Source organism: Nanorana parkeri, unplaced genomic scaffold, assembly GCF_000935625.1.
Source record: "Nanorana parkeri isolate BGI_ZX_2015 unplaced genomic scaffold, ASM93562v1 scaffold362, whole genome shotgun sequence".
Taxonomy (NCBI): domain Eukaryota; kingdom Metazoa; phylum Chordata; class Amphibia; order Anura; family Dicroglossidae; genus Nanorana; species Nanorana parkeri.
The window spans coordinates 61995-74466 of NW_017306630.1; the positions used below are offsets into that span (position 1 = coordinate 61995).

The following is a 12472-nucleotide window of genomic DNA, read 5'->3' on the forward strand; positions in this document are numbered from 1 at the left end:
AAAGAAACCCCCCCCCCCCCCCCCCCCCCAAAAAAAAAATGCTAGTAATATTATATGGCTAAAAGTATATTAGTGCTCTATGAAATGCTAAAGTGTGACTGCTCCTTTCACGGATTGACCATTTATATCAGCAACACAGACAAAGCCCCCTTCCTATTTTGAAGTCACAGTTTTATGATTGGAGGCAAGAAGAAATGGAGCAAATATAAATTTAACCTGGAAAATCTGTTTAACAAAGACTGGTTTGAATACCACTGTGCTTGTGAAGATTTGTGCTCTCCACATTTTAAAAAATATAAGCCTTGAGAGTCAAACATTGACCCAGACTCTGCAGGAAAAGGAGCTGAAGGTCATACTAACCATTTTCTGACTGTTTAATAGGGATACGGAATAAGAAAAAAACAATATCCCGGTCATTAACCACTACAGGAGTTAGTGGGAACAGTCAACATTCCACAAATTGTTACTTTTAGGTGGTGTAGGGTTATTATAGACATAATAGGCTGTTCGGCGGGCGCTGGCTTTGAATATGGAAGCTCAAAATTGCACTGCAGTTCTAATAGAGGTAAGTGATCAAATCAGCAGTTCATCGGGATAAGGAATATGATCATTCACAGATCATAATATGCCAATCAATTTGAAAAAAAAGTAAAATGTGTTCTCAGTTCATTGCTCTACATAAACTACAAGCGACTGTGAGAATGCTGGCAAAATGGTGTTATTTTTTTTGGCTTTGGACAGAGCGATGAAGTGTTAGAAGCTCTGTCAGCTTGAACTGCTGCCTGTATTTTCATTGCAAATAATTCCTCTGCTATCTCGGTGGCCATACAGGAATTGGGGGGAATCTCCTCAGCAAAAAAGACCACACATAAAACCTTGCAGGTTTCTAGCCCTCTCCTTGTGTGCAAAAAAACAACCAAAACATGCTTTTACTTTTAATGAGAGTCCTTTTGGGAAAGATCCAGCCCTCTTCCTGTCTCAGTAACCATACAGGAGGCAAGAGAAAATTTCCGCAATGGGACAGAGAGAACTTTGGCTTTTAGGTTAAACATTAAAGGTCCCACAATAGGGTTCACTTTTATTAGTATGAGGCTGCAGTGTTGAACTTACGTGAAAGGGTAAACCATTGCAGCCACTGAAGGTTCGGAGCGTGAACAGACATAGTCAAAATCCAGCATGCCTTGCACGGCCCTGGTCTGCATACCCCAAACAATAGATTTGGTGTGACGGCTGAATAGTGTAGTGGCTTTTGCTGCAATAGATAAAACATAGATGATTAATGGAAGTGTAGTAAAAGTGACAACGATGGACAACAAACACAGGGATGAATTTAAGCAGAGAGGTGGCAAAGAACGATTAGCACACAGAGATCCAAAGGACATGGGCTCTTACCACAACAAAGGGTATGCCAATACAGAACCTCAGATGTACAATCCATTTTTCTCATTCACACTTTAACAAATGCCACAAAAACGGAGAGTAATAGTTTTTCAGTTGTCAAGTGGCAGTTAAAACATATGATTTGTTCTAAAGCAATAATATTTAACCAGTTTCAAAGTTAATTGGCAAGCAGTCAAAGTAAAAAAGCTCCATTTAGTAAATTTGCCAAAGAAAGTGGAGCAGGCTGTACAGGCAGATGCTAGTCTACTAATCACACGTATTAGCAGGTCAGTAAACATTCTAAATAGCATTTAAGCATGCAATAGCAATGCATGACTTATCACCTGGGAAAATGGGTTGAAAAACAAAACTGGAAATTAGCTAAAAAAAAAAAAAAAAATAGCAAACCTCGTTGAGACTATATATACTGACAAACAATACATTTAAGAAGTGCATCTTTAGCCACTCGAGTACTTGCTATGGTATACAGTACAAACATTCTTAATGATTTTTAGGTAGGCTTTAAGGATGCTTATAGATCCTAAAAGCCGTGTTACAGTGTTGCAGCCTGTTATTGGCGGTCACAAATTTGTTCCATGATTTGATCATTTCAGCTACAGCAAAGTTCTGTTGTAAGAAATAATAGTTTTTTAAAGCTCAATTGAACTGTTTGTTTAACTTTGCTAAATACATTCCAGGTGCATCAAAACAAAATGTCTGCAGAGTTTTACAGTTTGTAATCTTTAGAAAGCAGCCACAACCTGAGAAAAGGAGTACCTGCTCCCTGCCAGCATGCTGTAGAAGACCCTTGCTCTTTATTAAAAGGATTGTGATTAAAGAAAAGGAGTAGAGTAAAAATCTGCACTCTGTATTGACAGTAACACTAGATTTAAAAGTACAATTTGTCAAACTGAAAACAAAAAATTCACAGAAGACATTACAGTTAAAAGACATTGGATGCTCTAAAACAGTGGTTCTAAACCTGTGTAACCTCAGCACTTACATTTGTCCTTTGATTGCATGGTACAGTGCGTTAATCTTGTGGGACTGTGCGATTAATGCACTGTACTAGTGTGAACGGGTCCTCAAAAACACTGACAGACATAACCCGAGACATCATTGTTTTTTCTTTTTTTCTTTTTTAAGATCCACCCAGTCTCCGTAGCTTAGGAGAACTAGAGTGGATCCTCAGCCTGGGGTCCAGTGTGGGCTGCCATGTTGTGATGGAGCTCTATCCATATGTGTATTACTTGAACAGCTCCCATGCGTGCCCGTAGAGTTGCTGGGAGCCAGAATGTGATGTCAGTCCAGGGCATGCAAGGGAGCTGTAAGCAATGCACGGATGGATGGAGCTCCCTCGCGGCCATAGCCCCAGCTCATCCCACTTCAAGTCGACACTCGGCACTAGGCAGCATATTTTGGATGGCTGCTCGGTGCGAGAACTGTCAGTGCTGTGCTAGGGGGAGGCTGAGGAGCCTTTCACCTAGAAAAGTGGAAGGCATGTGGCGACCCACTGGACACGTGGTCACGGCCCACCAGTTGAGAACCAAGGCTCTAAAACAAATTATACATACAGTATCACTTCAGTATCAAATGTAACGACACATAAATAATCCAATAGTGGTATTGTATGGTTCATAAGTGGAAACACCTCCTAGTCCTGAAGATGCAAAAAATGCACTTTAGTTGAACTGCTTAAACTGAGCATGCAGATAGTGCACATGATTCATTTAGATTTGCGCAAATTCTCATCTGCTGGTAAACCCACAAAGATCCTGGTGTGTGCCCTTACTTAGCCCTCAGTGACCAAGCAGATTCCATGTGTTCTTATTAAACTGCAGGAAAAGGCTTAATCTATTGCGATAAGAAAAAAAAAGAAGAAAAAAAACAGGACCTAATTAGCTAGGTATTTTTAAATCCGGCCTGGTATTGCCAATAATAAGACAAAAAAATGGTATACAACAACCAAAGTCATATTACAAACCTACTCGTCTTTAAAGGGAATCTGTCACAAAGAAAAATAGCTGTGTGAGAAGCTATAAATGAAGCTATCATTTTCTAACTCCTGACCATTGCTTTAAGAGCAGAAATCCTTGAAAAGGAAGTCAAGTCATTATGCAATTTTTGTGGTGTTTGACATCACTGGGAATGCTGAGGAGGTTGTAGTTCCCCCATCAGGTCTACTGAGGTAATGATTGACAGGAGGAGGTGGGCGGATTCAATAGCCAAAATGTTTCCCGCCATTGGCTATTAAAGTGAAATTAAAGTCAAAAACCCCCCCCCCCCCGCTGCTTCAAGGAATTGCCTTAAATGATGCCTCTTAATCTTCTTTCCGGTAGTTTTCAGAAGTCCCTCCAGTGCTGGTGCTGGTCTCTGATCCTGCGCTGATTCCATCTCTTCCTGTCCCACGGATCGTCTCTCCTCTTCTCCTGGCCAAAGATCTCTACTGCACATGAGTCCGTCTGAGAATTTTCAGATTTATGGACAGGAGTGTGCGGCAGAGACACAGATAAGTTAAATTTTTTTCATGTTTTTGCATATATCTAGCAGTAGATATATGCACAAACACGCAAGGCTTTATTATCCCTTTAAACACCTCGTCATTAGCCCAGTGGACCACATGGGGAACTATTTTCTTGACTATCCTGACAAGGTCCATGAGCTAGTAGGCCCCTGTGAAGTCAGTAGTTGCATGGTGTTTGGATGAAGTAGAGGACACTGAGGAGACTTCTGAAATCAGGCATTAATGCTAGGGATCTGTGGTGATGTCATCTTGGCATAGACACTCTGCAGAGCTCGGCACAGCGGGATGCTGAGAATTTCATGTGTAATGTGTAGAAGCAGCTGACATCATTAAATAAAAGAAACAGTACTTTTGGACTATTAAGAACGTTTTGGAAGAGGAGGGGGGCAAGACGTGGCAGAGGTACCTGTAATACAAGCTTTTAAAACAAGAACATGTTAAATTGCACACTTTAATCTAACTAGATACATGCTGGGTAAAACTTTTATACATCACTCCCTTTTTTTAAATAAGCTTGCATCTTCTCCCTGTGCTTGCGCTGGGTTACTCTGGGAACTCCAATTCCCACAGTCCAAACACATACTGGTAGGTTAACTGGCTCCTGTCTAAACTATCCCTAGTATGCATGCATGTGAGATAGGGACTTTCGATCGTAAGCTCCTTCAGGGCAAGATGCCACTATATAAAAGCCCTGTTATAATCAAATAAAACAATACTTCTCATTGATATAGTAAAGAAAGAACCCTGCTGCACCCTGTTCCACGCTAAATCACTTTATTAAAAGTTCATCAGCGAAGCAGAGTCCTCCCTGAGGTCCGCCTCCTCTGACATGTTTCCCCCAATCTTAGGCTTAAATCAGACATCCCAGGATTGGGTGTAAAATTTCTGAGGCGGCAGACCTCGGTGTCACTGATGAACTTTCAATAAACTGATTCAGTGTGGAATAGAGTGTGGCCGGTTTCTTCCTTTACTATATACCAGTTTGGTTGAAACGAGGATAGACTCCTGCCTGTGAGCACCAGACTAAAGCCATTTGGAATACTTCTCAAGGTCTTGCACAAGGGACCGAGAATGGCAGCTTCTATATAGAGATTCTTTGTTTTCCAAGTCCCTTTACACAGGGTATCTTCAGTTAGTTCTCTCGAATGCACCAATATCCAAAAAAAAACAAAAACACACAGAGTCCTATCTACATAACAAAGTATTTTACCTCCATTATTTCCATTACACCGCAACATGCAGTTGTACTAAAAAGCGCCCTAAAAATCTGCACTGGATGCAGACCAGCATGGCATGTAGGAATTAATATATGCAGAAACATTCAGACCAACCCCAGGCACAGTACTAAACATTTGTAGTTTGTTTCAGATTCTGTACACTTGCAAGATGAAAAAAAACCAGCAGAAATGGAAAAAAAGAAGAAGATGGAACATGACTTTATAAAATGACAACAAATCAGATCTGTCCCACAATAACTGAACTGCAGGAGGGAGTCACTAAAACACGTGTTTTGCACACACAGCAATAGTAAATCTAGGTTTTGCATAAAAGGTAGAGATGGGTAGGGACAAGGCAGCAGAATACATACACTAGGACTGGAAATACTACAGTGCAGACTTAGACAGAGTAAAGCAAACAACCGGCTCTCAGCTGCTATCCTACCTTTAACTGGTCCATGTATGGCCGCTGTATCTGTTAAAATGAGACAGTTAGGGTGCATGCCGAAAACGGATGCTTCAAAAGTGATGTAAAATGAAAGCCCTGTATAACCTATTATCTTTTGTCCTATCAGCTCATAAAGTTATTTAAAGTCCATCTCCGCATAAAGAAAAAAGCCTGTCCTTGCATTGGGGCTACCACCACACTGCCCGTTTTTGTCTAGGGGTATGGTGAAGAGCAATTGTAGTTACTAGATCCCCGCATACCAAGATGGTTGGTGTTCACCTCTCCCCTCTGCTCCAGCTGTGGTATTTGGCATGGTCATGTCTAATGCAGAGGTATGGACCCTGTATTAGACTGATGACGTCAGCAGGCCTCCAAAAAAATATTGTGCAAAAACTTTTTTTTTTAAACTTTTTTACTATTTTACTTTATTTACTATTATTTTATATCTGACAGTTATACTCTAAAATAAATACCTCAGAGGCTAAAGGGCCTTCATTGCTTTCAATAAAGCCTCCATACCAATAATCAGTGGGGACCTGTCAGTGGCAGCCAGGATGAAGTGCAAGCAGCCCTGCAAAGTGTCGGCTGCTTGCTCCCAAATGGAAAAATGTTTTTAAGGCAACTCTGGCACAAGGCATTGTACTGGGGAATGTTGGATTGCGGGCAGGAAGGGATTTAAGAACAATAGAAATACAGAAAGTCAATTTCTGTGTTGAAAGGTTAGTTCTGTTGATGATTTGCAGTTCAGGTCAAGAATGGATGGAACATGCTTTATTACCGAGTACAATCCTTAGACTTCCATGTGTGCCTCTATTATCAAAGTGTGCCATTTGAAGCATGAAGAGGAGCAAGGGACAGAATGGGTCACATGATTGTTTTTAAATGCCCTTTCTCAACCCAATGTACATGGCTGTCAGAAATAGAGCCTGTGTTTCTTACAGCAACTAGTCAGATTACAATTGTTTTCTGAAATTCAGAAAATAAAATGAACATAATTTGATCGCTCAGGTCAACAAAACACTTTCCTTTCTGTTTTACAATCAAGATAAAGATTGAAATTGTTCCTAAACTAAATAGAATGTGAAGCAGTCGCCCCTGGCAACCAATCGGCTTCGATCTTTCTTTTTCAAAGCTGAACTGAAGAGAGAAGCTGATTGGTTACTATGGGCAACTGCTCAAGATTCTGTCTACTGCAGTTTTGATAACCCTCCCCCATTTAATTTTTTCTGCATGTTTGCAGTTGAGGGAATGTTTTGTGGTCAAGTTAAAGTGCAACTCTAAGTGAAACTTTGTTTTGTTTTTGGATAGATTAGGGAAGGTTTAAAGTCTCTGCCACTTTTAGGGAGATTGCCCTTCATTTACTGTGAAGAAACTAGCACAAGAAGTGAGGGGAACCTCCTCAGTGGGGACACCAATAAAGAACACTTGTAAAAGGTAGAGTGAGGAAGAGTTAAGCCCCATTTACAAATGCGAATGGGACCAATTGCATGAGTGCTTCTAGACACTCATGCAATCAACTAAAGGCGGGAGGTGCTGTACAATACAATGACAGCTGCCAGTGCCCGCAGCAGTTTGCATGCAATTGCACATGCTGTGACTACGACTGTTTACATCCAGGAGCGATCATCTGCAGGTACGCACAGCATGTGTGATTACATCGGAACAGCCGCAGGCGTTCAAAGCCGTCACTGTATTTTACTGTGCCTTCTGTCTGCAATGAATCGCATGAGGCTCACAGAGGAATTTATGAGACTCATGCAATCAGCCCCATTCGCAAGTGTGAATGGAGCCTAACTTTTTTCTAATGTTTGTAATGGGGATATTTTTAGTCAGCTCTGATATGCTCATGAGGGCAGGAAGTGATGGGAGCTCTAAACCTTTCCCTACTCTTTTTAAAAATAAAGTTGCATTTTATTTTATTTTTTAAGAATTGTATCTCCCCAGTATGATATGCCACTTTAGGCACTGCTCTAACCAATCACTAGCAAAGATTATTCTTTTTTCTCTTCACAGGTAAGAGTTAAATCTAAAATGTCAGCCACAATACTTTAGTCCCATAGAGGTGAACTGTGGCATTTGTGACTGGCATGTGGAACCACCACATAGTATCCAATACATAGTCTGTGGGGGTGCTAAACTTCACCAGTGCCATCAAAAAGTTGAAATATTTAAAATAAATTTGGCCATCAGCAGAAGTAAATTTCTGCTGATGGCCAAATTTTGGTTTCTGTAAATGAAATGGTGAAAAGGCGTTTGAACACACAGAAAGGGAACTTGGAAGACTGAATTACCGCTAGGTAGCGTTGGCTTGGCCTTTTTGGCTGGAGTGATGTCCTCTTGTTTGGATTCAGAGAATGATGCAGTTCTGCTGGGTGCAGGAGTCTACAAGACAAAAAAAAACCAAACCTTAGCTTTTAGAAAGATACCAGGACAATACTGACTGCTTAGGTAGAACCCTGGCATGTTTTCTTCACAGGCAGTATAAATCCAAGCAGAAGATGCAGCACTTTAACTGTAAATTATATTATCCACATACAGACGAAGTCATTTGAACTGGGGTAAAGCTGGCCATTCACCAGTAGAATTTTGTAAAAAATTTTGGAAAGTTAATTTGGTTTTCTAATAGTAATGGGGTCAAACCAACGATCATTTTTGACTAATGATGGAGAAAATAGAAATCGAATAGAAATAGAATAGAAAAGTTTGCCTGAACAAACGAAATTCGAACAGCGATGTTGGTTTTTATTCGGGAAATTCCAAAATCGAATGTTAAAATGTGAAAAAAATTTGAAGAACGCTCGTCAAGTCTCTGATTGCATTCTCAACATATTTGTTTATGTGACCAGCATTGGTAAGACAAAGAATTCAAGGATTCCTAGATAGTACAGTATAGCCTCCTTAAAACAGAAGGTATTTACATGTCTCATGTCATCTCATAGCCCATTTTTATAGTGCCATTTATTCTAAACTGCATTTAAGTCTATTTGTCCAGCAGTGCAGTGTATGGAGTACAAGGCTTCTATGGAGTAGGGTTTGAAAGGCAACGGGACAGTATAGACACCCTTACACCCTTCCCTCGCTTCCCATCATAACATGTATGGTTATACTGTCCTGAAGGATTCCTCTGGAAAGGCATTTCTGACCTGCCTATACCTTATGGAACTGAAAATTCAAAGAAAGAATAAAACGTAAAATATTTGTCATGAAGATGACTGTTGCCATTACACTCGCTTTAACCTATTGTTTTGAAATATGCATAATTTTCCTGAGCCTAATGGGCTCGAAGAAAAATGGCAGTGGATATACTTGACAAAATAAATCCGATTTCCAAAATATATAAGCTGATGTGCGCATCTAACAGGTAGAGACCGGCTGCATTGATTTCATCTGTGTACTGGCACATAGAAGACTATTAGCTAAATTTTTCACTAAGCCAATCCCCCCTGCAGGTGTGTCACACTGTATTTGTAGCAGGGTTTTATTCTGACTTACTGAAGAGCTGCCACTGGCATTCAGCAGAAAGTTGGCAGTATGCGCAGCAGTGGGAGGCTGATTTGGTATTGGCCGATGGCCCAGCGCCATGCCCACAATGGCTGTCATGTGAGTCTCAGTGCCAAACACATGGATAGGAATTCCAGTTGTTTTTCCTATGAGGAGGTAAAAAAGAAAGATATTAGCAAAAGGAGAACTAAAGCAAAAAAAAAAAAAAAAACCTTTATATTTTGATATACACAGGGCTGTAAAGCGTAGGAAAAAATAAAGAAAGACAAACCCCCCTTTTCAGAACAGGCTCAGAAGACCTGTTCTCACAGATCTCTTTTGAAGGTCAACGATAACTAAAGAACAAAAATGTAACCTATTGCAGCTTACCATTCTTACCACACCTGATTTGGTGGCTGCATTTTTTTCAGGCTAAGAACATTTTCAGCAAGTACAGAAAACAAGTTTGTCTTGCCAAAAATGCAATGTCCTCGTCACTTCCTATGAACTGAACAGAAAGCAAAAATATGATCTTGTCCTGTAAGCTACTAATCTCTTCATCCCCAATGTAAGGCAGATATGTCAGAAGTCGAGCCTGGGTGGCATCCTTGCCAGTTTGCATGCAGTGCACTGATGGTTGTGCCGCCCCAACAGGGGCATAGAATATGAGATGCATAGCCTCAGTTAATATTAGCATTGTTATATAGGTTAGAATTTATATAGTGTGATTTGCCTAACTATTTTCTCATAGCTAAATTCATGTGTTATCCTATGCTGCCATCTAGTGGCCTTTTGTTGTAACAAACATGCTTTCTGTAATTATTCCTCATGTGACGATGTATTTCCCCCTAGTGTAGCCCCTTCCTGCTTCCTGTGTGCAGTCCTTCCTGTGTCATGGGCACAGCTACTAGCCACATGTAACAAGGACACACATGTAATCTGCACAGTACGTAGGAAAGGCATCATTTTCTGACCGCACAATACTATAACCATTCAACTGCTGTTCCTATCATCTGCTGTAACCTGATGTAAAGAATAAACACCTCTTTTGAATGAATCGGTATTGACGAGTTCAGCTATCTGACGAGGATTGTCCGCAGTGTGTATATCTGCTTATACAGGCCAGGCATAGAGGTCTCAGCAAGGGATATATTTCGCTATCACAACGATCAGAGTCAGAATAATGGTCAAAAAGCCTGAAACGGCTGTATGCAGTTTGGAATACATTATTCTATAATATTTGGCTACAGTTGCACTAAACACCAGCAGTTCTGGATGTGGATCTGGCAGAAGGGCCGAAAAGCAATGATTTGCAATTTTGCATGGCTCCAGTCCCTATCCTGAAATAAGGAATAATCCTCTTTTTTGGGGAATGAGACATGAATACCCTCTGGTTTAAGAAGGCTGTACTAAGTGCTGATTGCAGCGTGGGCTTTTTGAATGCCTTAGTCCATTCATATTAAGGATGCACGGATACTAGTATCAGTAATCGGTGCCAATGCCGAGTATTTGGGCGAGTACTCATACTCACCCAAATGCTCAGATGCCAAGCCCAATAACCGAACTTCCGGTATCAGGAAGCCGGGCAGTGAGTCATTACACGCCCGGCGTTCTGATTGGCCGGGAAGCCGGCTCCATGCTCCTTCGTCACTTGTGACGAGGGAGCATGGAGCCGGCTTCCCGGCCAATCAGAACGCCGGGCGTGTAATGACTCACTGCCCGGCTTCCTGATTGGTCAAGAAGCTGTCCAATCAGGATGCCAGGTGCCATTTATTGATGCGGCGCCCGGCTCTCCGATTGGCCGGAAAGCCGTCTTCATGCGCCCTCATCACCTCGACGAGGGTGCATGGAGCCGGCCTTCCGCCAATCAGGAAGCCAAGTGCGGAATCGTTTCACGTCTCCCGGGTTCCTGATTGGCCAGAAAGCCAGCTCTATGCTTTCTCGTCATCTAGTGATGAGAAGCATGGAGATGGCTTCCTTGCTAATCGGGAAGTCAGGTGGCGAGTAATTACACGCCGCCTGTGCCAGTCCCCTAATGGGACTTCAGGTATAGGTATTCGGTATCGGCGAGTACCGAATTTTTTTTTTTTAAAAATCGGTACTTGTACTCAATACCGAAAAACCAGTATCGGTGCAGCCTTACTTATTATAACCGGTATGGTTGTATTGTCTCTCCTGTATCTTACATACTCATTGCTTAGGGAATTGGCTTGTACTGGATTCAAATAAACTGTAGATAAAACAGGCATGTAACTCTGTAGATTTGAAGGGTACCGGTCACACTCACCTACTTCACCCATGACGCGAAGCCCCTCCTGATAGTTTGGTCCTCCTCGTCTCACAAATATTGTCACTTCATGTTCCTTCAATGGTCCCTGGAAATCTTTAATAGCCCGCACAATACCCTGTTCAAGAAAGAGATCAGTATTGGCTTAAGTCACGAGTTGTTGGTTTGTCTCAATGTTTTATGAACATGGCCTCCCAAAGCTCACCTTAAAGGTTGCAGCAACATTAGTGAAATTTGCAATACTTCCCCCAATAATCAGAATTTTACCTAAAGTAAAGAAGAAAAAAAAAAAAACAGTCAGTCAAGCACAAAATGCAATAGTTTAACTGTGCAAACTAACAGAAAAAGCTCTTTCAGTGACAAGAATGAGAACGGGTAGACATATTTGCTAAAAGTCGTTATGTATGCTCTTCAGAATATGTATTTTTGGGATCTAAAATCATCAGTTAAAAAAGTTCAAAGCCCTATATTTGGATAGATCGTCTACAGAAAAACAAACTCAAAAAGGAGGTGTTAATTTGTATTGCTTCTTTAAGAACAACTCTGGGCAAAAGAAATATTAATCCTTGCAGTGGGGCTACCTCGACACTGCAAGAGGTAAGTGCTTATTTTGTCTAGGGAGCTAAAATAACTATAGATATACTCCCCAAAACCTTGATCCTGACTGGCTGCTAGACCAGTCCCTTAAGCCTGTCTCATCCTCCACTCCAGCAATGGTATGTCCCTCAGCATCCTCACATCCAATATACCGTATTGGACATGATGGCTCACCGGACGTTAGACTGCCGGAGCAGAGGCTCGGCCCGGTCCGGCCCGGTCAAGAAGCCAGCCAGGATCGAGGGTCAGGTGAGGATATCACTGTTATTTCAGCTTCCTTGACAAAATGAGCACTTAACCCTTGCAGTTTGAGGGTAGTTTAAATTTACCCAGAATTCTGCTTTAAAAAAATAAAAAGACAAATGATTGGCTACTATTTGCAACATGCCAATTTTAAAATCTGCTACAGATTTAGGGTCTTGGTTAGTCGGTTTCCTTGCAAAGCTTTACATGACTAAGAAGTCTATAGAAGTCACAAGATGTCTATGAAAATCAACAGTAAGTGAATGTAAATATCACCCCCACCCAAAAAAAAAAAA

General features: G+C 41.2%; 1 protein-coding gene across 2 annotated transcripts in view; it reads right to left on the reverse strand.

Annotated features, from left to right (window-relative positions):
- Positions 1–12472, reverse strand: part of ACLY (ATP citrate lyase) — an 86076-nt gene that overhangs the window by 16231 nt on the left and 57373 nt on the right. Inside the window, exons 10-15 of one of the 2 annotated variants that reach the window (XM_018558840.1) lie at positions 11542–11603; positions 11337–11454; positions 9062–9216; positions 7861–7951; positions 5567–5596; positions 1111–1252 (exon numbers count right to left, since the gene is read on the reverse strand). In XM_018558840.1, the coding sequence (XP_018414342.1) occupies positions 1111–1252; positions 5567–5596; positions 7861–7951; positions 9062–9216; positions 11337–11454; positions 11542–11603 (598 nt within the window). The remainder of the gene's footprint in view (positions 1–1110; positions 1253–5566; positions 5597–7860; positions 7952–9061; positions 9217–11336; positions 11455–11541; positions 11604–12472) is intronic. The other variant, XM_018558841.1, reaches the window with a different exon arrangement.